The 15,993-nt window shown below is 46.4% G+C and overlaps 1 protein-coding gene across 2 annotated transcripts in view; it reads left to right on the top strand.

Moving 5' to 3' along the window:
- KCNQ3 (potassium voltage-gated channel subfamily Q member 3) overlaps positions 1-15,993 on the top strand; it is a 364,542-nt gene that overhangs the window by 144,955 nt on the left and 203,594 nt on the right. Inside the window, exon 1 of one of the 2 annotated variants that reach the window (XM_054498085.2) lies at positions 12,928-13,593. The exons of the other annotated variant lie outside the window; for it this stretch is intronic. Within the exon in view, the coding sequence (XP_054354060.1) occupies positions 13,430-13,593 (164 nt within the window). The 5' untranslated portion in view covers positions 12,928-13,429. Of the gene's footprint in view, positions 1-12,927; positions 13,594-15,993 lie in introns of those variants that run through there. 2 annotated transcript variants of the gene reach the window in all.

The following is a 15,993-nucleotide window of genomic DNA, read 5'->3' as shown; positions in this document are numbered from 1 at the left end:
GCCACTATACTCCAGCCTGGCAACACAGCGAGACACCGTTAAAAAAAGAAGAAAAAAGAAAAGAAAAGAAAAGAAAAAGAAGGAAGGAAGGAAGGAAAATGTCTAAGATGACTTGGTTTTATATTTTTTATTTTAGAAAGCCCACTTTGGCTGAAAGAGGGGGAATAAAATAAATGGGACAGATAGAAGTCAGAAGTGGGGGGGGCTGTTGCATGACCCAGGCCAGAAAGGAGGGGGTCTGAAGTCAGGCAGTGGGATTCAAGAGGAGGGGCCATTAAATAGCCTCAGTGTCCAGGGAAGAGGGTCTTGTTTGGGCTGAAGATCAAGGAGGGAAATTTCCCTACAAGAAATGCTCTTGAATGTATCAACGAGTTTTGGGTTTCACCAGCCTCCTTGCCAGAGTCAGTTATCTCTGAGGTATTCTCATCTATAAGCATTATGATATGACCCCCCAGGTGGGGATGGCGTGGGAGACAAGCACTCAAATCCCACTGTGGGGAGATCATTTAGGTACAGTCCTTTTAGAAAGCAATTGCAAATAGGTATAAAAAGCCACAGAAAGGTTGTCTTCTTTGCCAATTATTTGTATTTCTGAGGAAGTTACTTAAGGAAAGAATTTGAGGTTAGACAAATAAGTTAACTGTGACATTTTTCTTTTTTCTATTTTTGTTTTTTGAGACAGAGTCTTCCTTAGTCCAGGTGATTCTCCTGCCTCAGCCCCCTGAGTAGCTGGGATTACAGGTGTATGCCACCACACCTGGCTAATTTTTGTATTTTTAGTAGAGACAAGGTTTCACCGTCTTGGTCGCTGGTCTCGAACTCCTGACCTCAAGTGATCTGCCTGCCTCCGCCTCCCAAATTGCTGAGATTACAGGTGTGAGTCACCACACCTGGCCACAACTTTGACATTTTTCTGGTAGTAAGAAAATTGGAAGCAACCTAAATGCCCAACAATATGGGAAGATTTAAATTAACTACACCTGTCTCTGCCACTGTATCACAGAGGCCTTGATGACTTCCAAGGTGGTACATGTCCTGGATGAATATTATGTAGTCCTGTTAAAACTTGTTTCATGGCTGGGTGTGGTGGCTCACATGCTTTGGGAGGCTGAGGCGGGTGGGTCACTTGAGATCAAGAGTTTGAGACCAGCCTGGCCAACATGGTGAAACCCTGTCTCTACTAAAATACAGAAATTAGCTGGGCATGGTGGTGTGCACCTGTAATCCCAGCTATTCCCAAGCCTGAGGCAGGGGAATCACTTGAACCCGGGAACCGGAGGCTGCAGTGAGCCGAAATCACACCACTGCACTCCAGCCTTGGCGACAGAGCAAGACTCAGTCTCAAAAAAAAAAAAAAAAAAAAACTTGTTTCATAAAGAGTTCACAGTAACATAGGACAAAGTTTATGTTACTATGTTTAGGGAAAATAAGAAAATCCAGGTGCACAAGAGAATATGTAGTATCATGCAACCACCCCAAATATACAAAATCCATAGATCAAAAATTTATAAAATACTAAAAATTGTTGGTTTTGAGTGATGGGACTTTGGGTAATACATCAATTTTTCTTTCTTCTTTGTATTTCTGTTTTCCACATTATGGTGAGAAGGTATTATGTTTGTAAAGGGAAATTGGCTTCCTTAAAATGCTGACTCCCAGCTTTCCTAAGACCCTTTCCCCTGAGTTTGCATTTATGTGGGACAGCATCTTACTAATGAAATATTTATAAGTCCAGGAAGTATGGAAATGTTTTAAATATTTTAACCTAGGCTCATTTTCTCTCTTGTTTTCTCTTCACTTGCTCTCTGTCTCTGAACTTTCTTACCGCTGAAGTCATGACACTTGTACCTGCAGGATTTAGAGGGGTTGGTAAGGCTTGCTCTGCTTTAGGCCATGAGGAATTGTCCAGGCTTTATCTTGAAGGGCACAGAAGCTTCCTTACAAAGTGCATATACCCAGAAGGATAGCACTGAGGATGAATGCCAATGGAACCCTGTCTACTAAGGAGGATGCCCCTCTCTTCCTTTGTTCATCTTCCATCCATCCATCCATCCAATCCGTTCATCCATCCTCTCACTCTGAACAAGTGTTGTGGATTCGAAGATGAACCATGGGTCCTTCCCAGCACTCAAGGTGCTCACAGTTACAGGAGCAAACCCACAAACACATCATGATGGCACAGCGATGCAATGAAGAGAGGTGAGTGCAGCAGGAAGGACAGGTTCTGCACCAGGGAGGTGTCCAGCTAGACTGAGGGGGCAGGCTCCAGAAAGGATTCTTGGAACAGTCGTGGTAAGTTGGGCCAGACAAGAAAGAGGAAGGGAATTCCATGTGGAGGGCACATCTTGAGCAAAGCTTTGCTAGCCAGAAACAAGACAGCTCAATTGGGAACATAATTGAGATATTGTGTTGTAGGGAAACACAAGGACAGAGAAGGATTTGAGAACCAGTTAGAAAAGTGTGGCTAGGAGTGAAGAAAACTGAGAATAGGGGAACACACTGTTAGGTCACCAACTTCCCACACCTGAAAGACTATCATATGGCAAAGGAATTGATTCATCATCTCTGTGTGTTCCTGGAAGATAGAACTAGTGCTCAGTGGTAGAGGTAGCACAGTTTGCATGTCAGAACTGTCCTACTGTGCAGTGGGTGCCTTCTGCAGGAGAAGAACACCTAATGCATTTCTGGCCAGCCTCTGACGGGAGCATGGCTTATCTGGGTGTCTCTGGCTCAAAGTCTCTTACGTGTTTCTCCCGAGCTATTGCTGGGGCTGTAGTCTCATCTGAGAGCTAGAGTGGGGAGGAACAGTCTGCTTCCAGGCTCACTTGTGGTTTTTAGTAGGCTCTGGTCCCTCCCCACAGGCACCTCTCCATGGGCTGCCTCATGGCATGGCTGCTGGGTTCCCTGCTGGCAAGAGTGAGAGAGAGCATGCAAGGAGGCCCCCAAGAAGGACATCAAAGTCTTTTTATATCTAATCAGAAGTGACATTCCATCACTCTGTCCTACTCTATGCATTAGAAGCAAGTCACTAAATCCAGACCACATTCAAGGGAGGGGATTGCACAAGGGTGTGACTATCAGGAGGCAGGCATAATCAGAGCATCTTAGAGACTGCCAACCACTGCCTACCACAGAACTTCTAATCGGCATGCCCTGATGACTCAGATCCCTTGAGACTTCTGGACTGCTTCAGAGTTCTCCAGTCACTCTTCCTCTTCAGCCTTTGTGAGACAGATTCTCAGTGCCATAAACAAAGTAGCCCATCAAGAAAATCTCTTCCTCTCCTGCAGCAGCAATTGGTATAATATTTATTTCATTTTTGCTGTTTACTTATTTATATCCCATTTTACTATGCCGTGTCTCCTTTACAATGCTAAATTCCCAGTGGACACAGGTCCTTCAGTACGGTGGGTGCTCAATAGATATTTTTTGAGAGAAGAAGGAGCAGGAGGAGGAGGAAGAGGAGAAATCGGAAGAGAAGAGGGGAGGGGGCAGGGAGGGGAGGAAGCAGCAGCCACAGCTGCCCAGGCTATGACTTTCCCTAGTCTGTTTGCTAGAGTAAGAGGCCAGATGTTAAGCATGGGATGCCATTTCTTCCAAACCAGAGGCCCCACGGGTGGCCATATGAGGGCACCCCTGAGTCTCAGCTGGGTCCCCTGCAGGTGAGACTGAGTCAGCCCTCAAGGGTGATCCTCCTGGAGGCTGAGACCCTGACTGAGGCTAACTCTGGCTTTCTAAGTTAAGAGCATGAGTTTCACAAGCAGAGAGCCTGAGGTTGAATCTCAGGGCCTTTACTGCGAGCTCTGTGACTTTGGGAAATACTAGACTTTCAAATTCCTCGTCTGCAGTGTACAGAGATAGCTGTTACCACAGGGTTGTCCTGAGGTTAGATGGAGTTCTCCTGGTGAAGGGCACAGGACAGTGCCTGGTTCCTAGAAGGTGCTCCATGAGTGTTAGCAATAGTCCTTCTCCTGTTCCCCTGGTGGAAACAGCATCCAGCCACCCACGGGGACTGGAAGCCAGGAAAAATGGGCTAAATGGGAACATTCAGGTTCGTGGCTTATCAGAAGCCACCCCAGTGGACACTGCCTTTGTCACTATGACGTGCTGATCATGGACAAGATATAGGGCAGGAAAGATGTGTCCATCAGACCCGGCAGCTGCCACTGACTCCCGGGGCTCTCAATTCTGGGACGCAGCAACTGACAGACTGCCCAGTGTGGCCTGGGAAAACCACCGAGGCTGAGGTGGCCTGACAGCTGCTGCATCTTCTTCCAGCTGCAAGTGTGTATCACCATCATCTTATGTAAGCCTTATAAAGTGTCCACACATGTCTCTGGCTGCAGAAAATCAGGGACTAGGGAACTCTCACTTACTTCCCAGCTCCTAATGTTTTGCCTTTGGGGTCACAAGATTTTGAAAAAGATCCCCTTGCATTTGGAGGACATGGGTGAGTTTTTGCTGATATGTCCATCTGCCACTTCTGAGACAAGCCCAGGAGTGGAGGGCAAAGTCACAGACTAGAGTCCCCCAAATGGCAGAAGGGGCTGGGTGTCGAGAGGAAGGTGATGCGCCTAAGGGCCCCCAGTGGGAGCACTCAGCACAGCTGCAGGAGGGAGATAGATCCCTGGAGGTTTTCCTCGAGCAAATGGCATTTAAACTAAGACCTGGTGCAGGCATTATTCATTCCCTGAGATGGCCATAATGAAGTACCATAAATCTGGTGTCTGAAAGCAACAGAAATTTATTTTCTCACAGTTCTGGTGGCCAGAAGTCCCAAATCCAGCAGGGTCTTGCCCACTCTGGGAGCTCTATGGGACAATCCATTCATTGCCTCATTCGGGTTCTTGTGCCTGCCCCAGCATTCCTGGGCTTGTGGCCATATCACTCCAGTCTCCACTCCATCTTCATCTTGCCTTTGCCTCTATGTACCTGTGCTCTGGATGTCTCTTACAAGGATGCTTGTCATTGGATTTAGGGCTCACCTAGATAATCCAGATGATCTCTTCATCTAAAGATCCTTAACTTTAATATATCTGCAAAGACCCTTTTCCAAATAAGATCTCATTCACAGGCTGCAGGGTGTAGACCTATATTTTGGGGGCCGCCATTCAGCCAACTACCCAGGTCTGCCATACACAGCTGCACAGAGTGTGCACTGAACAACTCCAGGGGGCCTAATTCATGAGTTGCGAGGGCACACCTTGCACAACCATGTGGGATAGTCCTGAGGATGAGAGCGGTTCCCTGTCTTCTCAGGCCTGGATAATCAAGCTGCTTTGTTTGTCCTCTAGAGTTTGGGGAACACTGTGTCAAAGCTAGAGAGATAACAAGAGCAGATCTGGGAGGGACCAAGTGCCAGCCTCTTGGTAATACAATGCCACAGAAGGTTTTCTCACAGAGGCTTGGCATGGTTAGTTAGAGCTATCTGGGGGTGCCTTGGGATGTGGGAAGGGCCAGAGCTACACCAACCACTGTCGTATGTTGTGATGGGAGCTCAGAAGGTGTGCATGGCCTCTGAAATCCAGAAGACATGTGTCACCCTTGATGGCAATGAAGGTTTATTTCAAGAGAATCTCGGAATCCAGTATCCTTTTCTACTAGCAGACGTTTTGCTATATATACAGAATTAGAAATCCGTCCAGGACTTGGTTGGAGCTGCAAATTCGGCACTGGAGGATTCTACGCATTTAAGTGTTTTCTGTTACAGCACCTCATTACCTGGGTTGCAGCACATGGTGGGGCTGGTGGAGGAGGTGAGTGGGGGCTGAACAGCACTTGAGGGTGCCTCACCCAGGAGGAAGGCATGCCATTTTCTCAATTACGTGGAGACATCTTAGGGCTTGCAAAGGTCCTGCTTGTTGCCCTATTTTCCTGCTCTGCAGATCTCCTGGCGTTACTTGCTACTTTCATGCTTATTTGTGTATTGTCTGCCTCCCTCCATGAGAAATTCCATAAAGGCAATGTTCTTGTTTACTGGTGCTCAATCCTCCTTCTCCAGTGTTCAGAGAATGCCTGGCACTTAGTAGGCACTCAGCACATACATGCTGAACATGATAATAAAGAGCTCAGTAACTGAATGGGCGGGTAGGGATGTGACAGCAGATTTACATTATCAGGAGGTCTCTGTGGCTTGGGCCTGAGAATGCTTTGGGGAGATACAATGTGAGGCATGTGACTTGTTAGGAAGTGTTGCAGTAATTTAGGAGAGAGGATGTGGCCTAGGAAGGGGCAGGTAAAAATGAGAAAGAGTGGTACAGTGGATACTTTTAGGAACCAGAAACTACAATACCCAAAGACGAAGGAGGTGCTCAAGTTGAGGGGAAGAGAAGAGATACAGAGTATTGTAAAAAATGGTATTTATTGAACATTTAGTCTGTACCAGGCACTGTTCTATATACTCATTGTAGATTTGGATATATTAACTCTCTAGTTGTCACCACAAGACTTGAGGTGGAGAGTATAATTTTCTGTGTTCTACAGAGAAGGAAATTGGGGTGCAGGAGAGACTTTAAATCACTTGCGCCAGTTCAGGTAACTTGGGCGTGTTCACCCAGCTGTCCAGAGTCAGTGTCAGATGGAACTCAGGGGATCATTCCCTGAGCACACACCTATAGCCACCTCACCATCTTGTCTCTCTAATTATGAGGCTGGCCTGGCCTGCCGAAGGTGAACGATTTGGTTCTCCCTTATATAGCCTCAGTCGATTTGCCCCTCTATACCCACTCTTAGGCAGCATGACTATGACACTGGGGGTGTTGTTGTCCCCTGCAGCAGGGAGCCTGGTTAGACTGAGTAGGGTGAGGTGTGTAGGGGAGTGTGCAGACAATGAGTCCTGAGGGCCAGCTGATGGGAAGCCCGTGCCTTATGTCACTTTCCCATTCTTGGGTGTTTGCCTTGATCCTGTGGGCTCCTCCTCCAAGCCATCTGGATTCAGTACCTTCCCTCACTGGTTCAGGGCAACATGGCAAAGCCCAGCCATCCTGCGTGACTGCAGAGAGCAGGCATCCTGCTCATCACCCATGCCCCCATGCTGGCTCTGGGGTAGAGGGGACATAGTGTTTGTGGGATAGTCTGGAGATTAAGGCCTCAGGTCCTAGATCCCACAGAGAGGCCTGCCCCTAATTTCTGTGAGTGGGGAGCTGTAGTACAAGCACAGGTGGGGTCCTCTGTACCCCAGACTGCCACTTCCCCTCCCACACCATGGGGGGCTTCATGCCTGCTGTGGACCCCCAGCCCATACATCTAAGCTCCTTTCATCCCCCACAAAACAGCCCCCCGGGTTTCCCCTTAGGCCTCTTCATGCTCATACAGGGCCTGGGTTTTTCTAGGAGCAGAGAACAGGATGAGGCCCATGGAGCCCAGCAGGTACTTGGGGTGTCAGGCAGGGAATTGCAGGGTCCTGGGTGCTCAATTGTGGGACAGCAGGGGGCACACGGGCTCCAGGTAGGCACATCCCCCTTGGTCTTGCAGATTCCTTCCCCTGTGCAGATAGGCATGGCTGAATGAGGGTTCTAGTGGAATCTCAAAAGCCAGAGCCAGGACAGGGTCCCTGGGTATCCAGACTTAAGGGCCATACTCTGATACCTACAGATCTGGGATCAAACCCTGTTACCATGTGGTTTGGGGCAGGTTACTTGATCTCTCCGAGCCTCGGTTTCTTCATCTGTATAGTAGGGATAATGATAGCACCTAAGTTCATAGAGACACTATGGGAATTCAAAGAAATAAGGCAAAAAAGGTTTTAGAGTGCCTGATCTTAGAGTGCTTCCCTCAGTACCTATTACCTCTTTCTGTTTTCTCAGTTTTCTTTGGTTGGCATGTTTCTTCTCACACATGAGATCTTGCATGTGTTAAAGGCCATAAAACAAGGACCAAATTTGTCAAATTCACCTCTGATTTTTTAGCACCTGCTTCCATGCCTTGCACATAGAATCAACTATTTACTGACTTTCTAGGCTTGAGGGTATAGCAATGAATAAAACAGTCAAGCTTCCTTTGTCTTGGTACTTTCATTTCCGTGAAGGAGGTTAACACATGAGCAGTAAATATAGAATATGGCCGGAGGCTGTAGGTGTTAGGGTGGAAAATGAAACAGGGAAAGAGGACTGAGAGTTGCTATTTTAGGTGAGATGGTCGAGGAAGGCTCTTTGATAAAGCAAATGAGTAAATAAATGAATAAATGAATGAGTATCTCAGTCCCTCTGTGCTACTATAACAAAATATCTGCGACTGGGTTGTTTATAAAGAACATAACTTTATTTCTCATGGTTCTAGAGGCTGGAAGCCCAAGACAAGTCATGGGTAGGATTGGTGCCTTATGAAGGCTTAGCTCTTCTTTCAAGATGGTGCCTTGCTGTCGAGTCCTCTGGAGAGAAGGAGCACTGTGTTCTTGCCTGGCAGTGGGGAGGGAAGAGATCAAGAGATAGTTCCCTTCAACCTGGAGCTCTTTTATCAGGATATTAATCCCATTCATGACGGTGGTACCTTCATGACTCAGTCACCCCTTAATACTGTTGCATTAGGGCTTAAATTTCAATATGAACTTTGGTGGAGACACATTCAAACTGTAGCCGTGGATGAGGGGGTGAGTATTAACTGCCTGGGGGCAGGGACTGAATCTTTTCTTCTCTTGCACTGTGCCTAACACACAATGGACACTCAAAAGATTTGTCTGATGGGTGAAGTTCCAGGCTTTGGCCAAGAGTCAGAATCTCCACCTGCTAGTGGTGGCCTCGGAACCCTGCCCGATGACCTCCAGGCACAGGAATCCTATGCCTTTATTTGGCAGCCTGTCTCCTTATTGAGAAAGTTTTGTGAAGTGGTTTTGTATGTCACGCCACCTTCTGCACTCATGCCACTTCCTCCTTCCGCCATGACACAGTGGGAGCCCTCAGCATCACCTTCACCACATTGTCTTTGGGTTTTTGCTTCAATGCCCCCAGAGATAGGAAGTTCAAAGTAATGCACATCCCAGCCTCATGCTGAGACAACATGTCTCTCTGCTACTGCCATTGAGGGTGGCCACTTGCCTCCCACAAAACCCAACAAATATTGTCCCTTTTACATTGGACATATGAAGGAAAGGTTGTTCTTTCAGAGTTTTCTCTTCTCAGACCTAGTTTCAGTTCTGTATTTGACTGCCTTTTTTGGCCTCTCATGATCCTGTTCTCTCCGGTTGAGATCCCAGAATTAGACACATCCACTTGGGTGCCATAGCTTGGAGCAGAAGCTGGATGTCTGATGCATCCAGCTGCATTAGTTCACTAGGGCTGTCAAAACAAAGTACTAAAGACTGGGTGATTTCAACAATGGAAATGTATTTTCCTGCAGTTCTGAAGGCTGGAAGTCCAAGATCAAGGTGTCAACAGGGTGGTTTTTCTGGGACCTCTGTCCTTGCCTTGTAGATGGTTGTCTTCTCCCTGTGTCTTCACATTTTCTTTCCTCTGTTTATGTCTGTGTTCAAATATCTTCTTATAAGGCCACCAGTCATATTAGAGCAGGTCACCCTAATGAACTCATTTTAACTTAATGATGTCTTTAGAAACCCTATCTCTAGATACAGTCACATTCTGAGGTCCTAGGGGTTAGGACTTCAACGTATTAATTTGAGAGAGACACAGTTCAGCCCACGACACCAGCCAGTCATCTCTTTTCTCAGGTGTGGATCAAGGCTTAGAAATGGAAAGGTCTTGACCAATGTCCCAAGCCTATATTAGACCCTGGACAGAACCCAGCTCTCTTGACCCCCAACACACTTCTCTCTCCTGCATCCCGTGAGTCCAACATTTTATGAAGTCCATCTGCAGCTCTCATGATTAGGTGGTTTTCTTTCCTTTTATGGACTGACTAACTGTCTTTCCCCATTCACACCGCCAGGACCCTGGGACAAGGCTCGAGAAAGCCAGCCTGTCACCATGTGGGCGTCAGCTCTGCCCACTCCAGGGCTCCTACCAAGCTGTGTTGTGTGGCAATCCTAGAAACAGTGGGAATGAGGCCAGGGAACATGCTGCCCTGATTTATTTTTTCTTAAAAAAAAAAAAAAAAAAAAACTAACTAGGACAGCGAATACAAAATTATTCTGGGCTTTTTTCAGGCTGGCGAGCCTCTAACTTTGCTTCACACAAAATTAAATAACAAGTAGAACTCAGTGGAGCTGAGTTGCAGGAAAGCTCAGGAAGGCAGCACATTATGATGGCAACCGCTGGGCTCTGGAACCAGCAGAGGTGGGTCCTACCTTTGGAGCCATCACTAGCTCACTGGGAGACCCTGGGAGGTCACTATCTAGCCTTATCCTATAAAAATGGGGCTGATCTACTCATTGTCCTTACCCCTCCCCATGCGACGGTTTCAGATAATTATATGTAAATAATTTGGTACATGCTTGGCATATAGTATGTGCTCAACAAATGGTTGCTTAATGGAAAAGGAAATTCTGCTTGGTCATTAGCCTTAGTCCTCATATTAAACTGTGTCCACTCCCCTTTTCTTCTGGTTCTTTTTTAGAGACAAGTTACTGGGTTAAAGAAAGGGTGAGAGTGGAAAGAGTTTTCTTACATGGCAATGTGGGGATAGTGACTGTGTCTGCATTCACCCATTTGTTTATTCACACATTTCTTCACTTAATTCAATTAACAAATATCTACTGAGTTTTAGATGTTGTGCTTAGAGATTAGGGATGCAGGGGCATATGAATAGGGTCCCTGGTCTCAATAATTCTGTAGTTTTGCTGAGAAGAGAGGATCCAAGGAAGGACATTAGAATGAAGTAAAGGCACAAAAACTGAAGCATGTATAAGCTAAAGGAGGAGAATAGGTGAACTGACTGTACTGATGGGACAGGACATCAAGAAAGGCTTCCTGAGATTGAGTTGACATTTGAACATGGTATTGAATGACTTGAAGGATATTTCAGATTGAAATTATCCAGAGGGAATTACAGACTGAGGGAACAGCATGAAGAACTAAGATATGGAGGGATGAAACAGTATGATGGCTGCAGAGAAACCGTAAGCAGTGTGGAATTTCTGAACCCTACACTGTTGATGTAGAAGTAGCCATGGGAGAGGAGGGTGAAGAGATTGTCAAGGGTCAGACTGGAGGGTCTTGATTGCCAAGGTCAGAACGCATGCTTCCTTTTGTAGGTGATGAAAGCATGTTAAATATCGTAAGGAGGAAATGACAAAATCAGATATTTTTTTAAAAGACTACTTCTGCAGGAGAGAGGCAGTGGAATTGAGGTGCACAAGGCCGAGACCCACAGTTGTCTTGATGTCTTACCTGAGAATGGGGACAGAACTCAACTCGACTACAGTAGGGGGATGAGAAAAGGTGACACATAGTAGAAATACAGATTTCAGCACAGAATCAGTTGACACAGTGACTTAATGGAAATGGGTAGTCAGAGAGAGGATGGAAACGAGCAATAAGCCCAATCGTGGTTTTAGCACCTACAGCCATTTTCTAAAACAGGCTAGGAGCAGGTTTTGGGGGAAAACAATACAATTTGGGGCATGTCAAGTCATGTCAAAGGTCAGTAAACTTTTTCTGTAAGTGACCAAAGAATAAGTAAATATTTTGGGCTTTGTGGGCTGCATACAACCTGTATCACAGCTACACAGTGCTGCCGTTGTGGCATGAACTCAGCCACAGAAAATGTGTAAATGAATGGCATGGCCGTCTTCCAGTAAAACTTTACAAATGCAGGTGGCAGGCTGGATTGGTTGGATCTGGCCTGCAAGCCCCTTGGATTGGACCTATGGGGCTAAAGTCCCCTATCCTGAGATCAGAAGATCTCTTCCTCATCCTCTGCTCATCTTTAAGTGATCATAATCAAGATTTGGCCTTGGAGGAAGAAGGCAGAGGGCACTGAGCTGTTAATAAAGAGTGCGGGCCTCAGTGCTTAGCATACGGTCTCCTAAAAAATGTGAACTGCCTTCCCTGCTTCCTTGGGGTGGAGGAAGCCTCCCCAATCCATGATGGGCAGGGAAGCACGTCCAGATGAATCACTGCTGGGAGTACTTGGTATCTTGCAAACATAAGCACTGCTCTCTGAAACAAAGGGCCCAAACTGCTCGACTCAGCACCAACACAATAACCTTGCAAGTGGTGCACTCGGCACTTTTCTGTGGGCTGCATGGGGAAATGTAATTATTTTGGAGCTCTCTATTCTCAGATGGGTCATCACCAACTGTGTTCAAAGGCCTTCATGACTTGATTGTTTTTCATTGGTTATTTGGAGGCCTTAGAAACCTGTATAGTCTTGAGCCGACATCTGAGGGACGAGGACAAAGCTTTCTGCCCCAAGATTCCCATGCAAACATATTTGAGCTGAGCAAGTGAGTATAGAGGCACGTTTGTCTGCCTGCCCAGTTTCTCCTGTCTGAAAGCCTGGCCTGTGTGGTACTCATGCTCTGGCAGATCAGCCAAGTACCTGTTGGGGTCACTCCATCTTTGAGATTTAAATGAAAGGTAGGACATACCTCCTTCTATTCCACATATGCACACATGCTGGGAATACCAGCGGGCTATTTTTCAATTCTGCCCATGTCCTTACAGCTCAGGAGGTGTGGGGTAGAGAGGATATGGCCTTCTCCATGTCACTGGGCTCTGAGTTTCCTGCCCCAGTAAATTCTGCATCTCAGTTCTGCCTCACCTGCTGTTCCTGTTCATCACTCTGCTCTGAGCCAGCAGGGATGTCCTCCAAGCCCCTTGCATTGATTTCTTTCCAAATGGCTTTCTCGGGGCATTTGCATATAGAGTCACCTTTGCTGAGAGTTTAGGGAATTAGCAGAGATGAGAGACGCAAAGCAAGCACTAAACAGCAAACAATTCAAACTGGTTAATTGGCCTCTCTGTTATTCGGTGAAGACTCCAGGAAGAATTGCTAGCTAAAGTCTCTTTGTTAGCCCCTTGCCCCCAGTACCCGTCATATGACTTAACCATCTTATCTCTCTCCGCCCCTCTTCTTTCACTTCTCTTCTCAGCTCTCCTTCTCCTGCCACACCTTGTCCTCAGGCCACATCCAAGCCATTGTCAAGAAAATGTGCTTTAAAAAAACACTACTCATGTGGGCATAAAAAGAGCACCTCCTCCTCCATTGGGCAGTAGGGAGGACTGTGAACAGTAATGCTGGAAGAGACTCTGCCCAGGGCCCGGCCAGCACAGGTGGGGAGTGGGCCCTAAGGTGTCAGAGATCTTAAAGAACAAGTCAGATTTCACCAGGTGCACTGGCGTAGAGGGCATATTTGGTGAAAAGAACAGCCTGGGCCAAAGCACAGGGGTGTGGTAGTGAATGGTGTGTTCCGGAAATGCAACATAGATGAGTTTGGCTAGGGTGTAAATCACATGGAGTAGCCCCAGAAAAATGTGGTTAGGAAACTAGGTGAAAATGTGAAGCGCTTTGCTGAGAAGTTTGCATTTTATCCCGTATGACTCAGAGCCAACCAGGAAATGACCCAGTATGCTTGGCTACTTCTGAGAAGCATCCTTGTGTGTCTGTGTGGGAAGGGAGAGCAAACAGAAGCAGGAGGGCCATGGTGGCACAGGCCTGGAGGACCTCAAGGAGGAAGCAGAGGGAGGAAGCGTGTTTCAGGTATGTATTCTGTGTCAGGTTGGAGGTTGGAGGAGAAAATAGTGTTCGTGATAACCAAGGACTTCTACAATATGGTGGTGTCATGGCCTAGTTTTAGCAGGGTGAGATGGCTGTGCCAAGGCTAGGTTTTATGCAGGCAAAATGGAGGGCTTTATCCAGATTTTAGTAGGGTACTAAGAACCTGGCAAGAACTGGGAGGGGGTGAGGGACTGGTTTGGGAAACAACACCTTATGATTGGGCATCATGAGTTTCTGTGACTGAATCCATCTGAAATGGAATTTCTACAACATGGGATGACTCTATGTTCCAAACCAATCAACTACTCATTAACCACAACCTACAGCTGTGGTCTCAGCCTGGGCTGTGCATTCAAATCACCTGGGAGCTTTCAAAAAGCAATGAAGACCAGGTCCTGTCTTAGACCATTTGAATATGAACTCTCTATGGGTAGTTTTCATGTACCTCTGCATACTTATGTGTTTTTTAAAGGCACCCAGGTAATTCCAGTGGGCAGCTAGAGCTGAAAAACCCTAAGGACTGTGGATGAAAAGGAAGTTCTCACTGTTGCACGTGAATAGAGGGCTTCTGCAGGTGTGGAGAGAGGTGCTGATAAGTGGCAAATGTGATCAGACACCAGCATTCATTTGTTTTCTCTTCTGTTATAAATAACAGCAGCCTTGGATTCGTTAAGCCTGCCCTTCCTTCCCTTTTCTGCTTGGTGTTAAATGTAATTTCAGGGGCTCTGGCTCTGAGCAAGTGGGGCTGTCTGTATGTATTAGATTTCCTTCCAGGAGATCAAGTTCCAGCTTCTCCTCTGAGTAGAGTGGGGGCTGTTTATAGCCCTCAGAATTGAATGGGGTAATAGGGTCAGGAAGAATTACCTGAATTACAAAGAATCTGGGAACATTTCAGATTGGAAGTGGCTCTGGCTGATGGACTGTGGTGAGCTAGCTGTCCTGGGTTTTGGTGACACTGTGACCTTTGGCAAATAACATAATCCCCCTGAGCTTCAGTTGCTTCATCGGCAAAACAGGCAAGAAAGACCATCTCCATAGAAGGCCAGAATTCAGATAACGAGGTGAAGATCATGCTGTTTAATCTGTGTTATCTCTGTTATTTCTTGTGTCAACCCCATTTCACAGATGGATAAACTGAAGTCTGAGAGTTTAGTAGCTTGTGCAAGGTCACATATCTGGTAAATTATAAGCTTGATACTCTACTCTTCACATTTGGCCTCCAGAGCCCACAGTCTTAATTACCAGTTAAAATACATTGAAAATCCTCTAGAAACTGGGAACTGTACAAATCCAACCACATACCAGTTTCCCAAAGAACTACTTTCAAAATTGACAGATATGTGTACCACTTATTTATTGGAAATAAAATCTGTGGGTTTATTGGAATTCATATCTAGCATTTATTCATTTTTTATTTCATTCATTCATTCACCATGTAGTTCAAGAAGGGAGCTAAGTTTGTCCAAGGCTAGCCACCATAGGTGCTGTGGGGATTGGGAGGGGATTCATCTGGGGAGCTGAGAAGGTTAGATTGAGGTCTGCCATAGTAGACTCTTCATTTTGTTAAAGCTCTTCCATCATATAGTCCTGAATAGGCTTCAGGCCCCATGTCCCTGTACATGTTGAGATAAATCCACACTGACAGGCCAGACTATTAGAGCGATGGAAAGCCCATTACATCATGCTGCGTCAGTGATCTAAGGATTATAGATGGGCGGGGGAGCATGCAAGAGTCCAGAGGGACTTGTGGCCGTCATCCATCACATCATCTGGCAGTGCTGCTGCTTCGTCGTGGCAGCTCGATGACTCTTTTATTCCCGGGGCCATCAGACCAGGGTCAGCCCAACCTCGGGGTCTGCAGAGTCTTGGGCAGACTGTCTCAGATAATAGAGAAATCTGCCTTTGGTCTCTGTTCTGATCATAGGCTTGTTCTAAAGGCGCCTGCGTGTTGATTTATTATTTCACTTCTCTTAACAAATAAGTATTGAGCCTGCCAGTGCTGGAAGACAAGGAGAATAAGCCCACAGTCCTTGCCTTCAGAGAGTCCTATAGAGGGTGAAGTGAGCCTGTTGACGAACAGGCATCACTGTGGGAATATAAAAAAATTAGACAAACCTAGGGTCAAATTCTCATTGGGTCAGATGAGTGATCTGAGCTTAAACAAGCTACTCAATCTCTCTGAGCCTCAGTTTGCCCCCAAAATATTTTATCTGTGCAATTTGATGCACAGAAGTGATTGTTGTTTGTATATTTCCTAACGCTGGGATCCATGGAGAAATGCGATCACTCCCTTAACATGCCCTCCTTTCCCCCAGACATGCCCTTTCACTTACTTTTCCCAAATTCTGGATTGCCTTGCTTTATCCCACTTTTTAAATTCTC

The sequence above is a fragment of the Pongo pygmaeus genome, chromosome 7 (assembly GCF_028885625.2).
Source record: "Pongo pygmaeus isolate AG05252 chromosome 7, NHGRI_mPonPyg2-v2.0_pri, whole genome shotgun sequence".
In the NCBI taxonomy this organism is placed as follows: Eukaryota; Metazoa; Chordata; class Mammalia; order Primates; family Hominidae; genus Pongo; species Pongo pygmaeus.
Note: the sequence above shows the minus strand (reverse complement) of the source record. Positions and strands in the feature narration are given on the sequence as shown.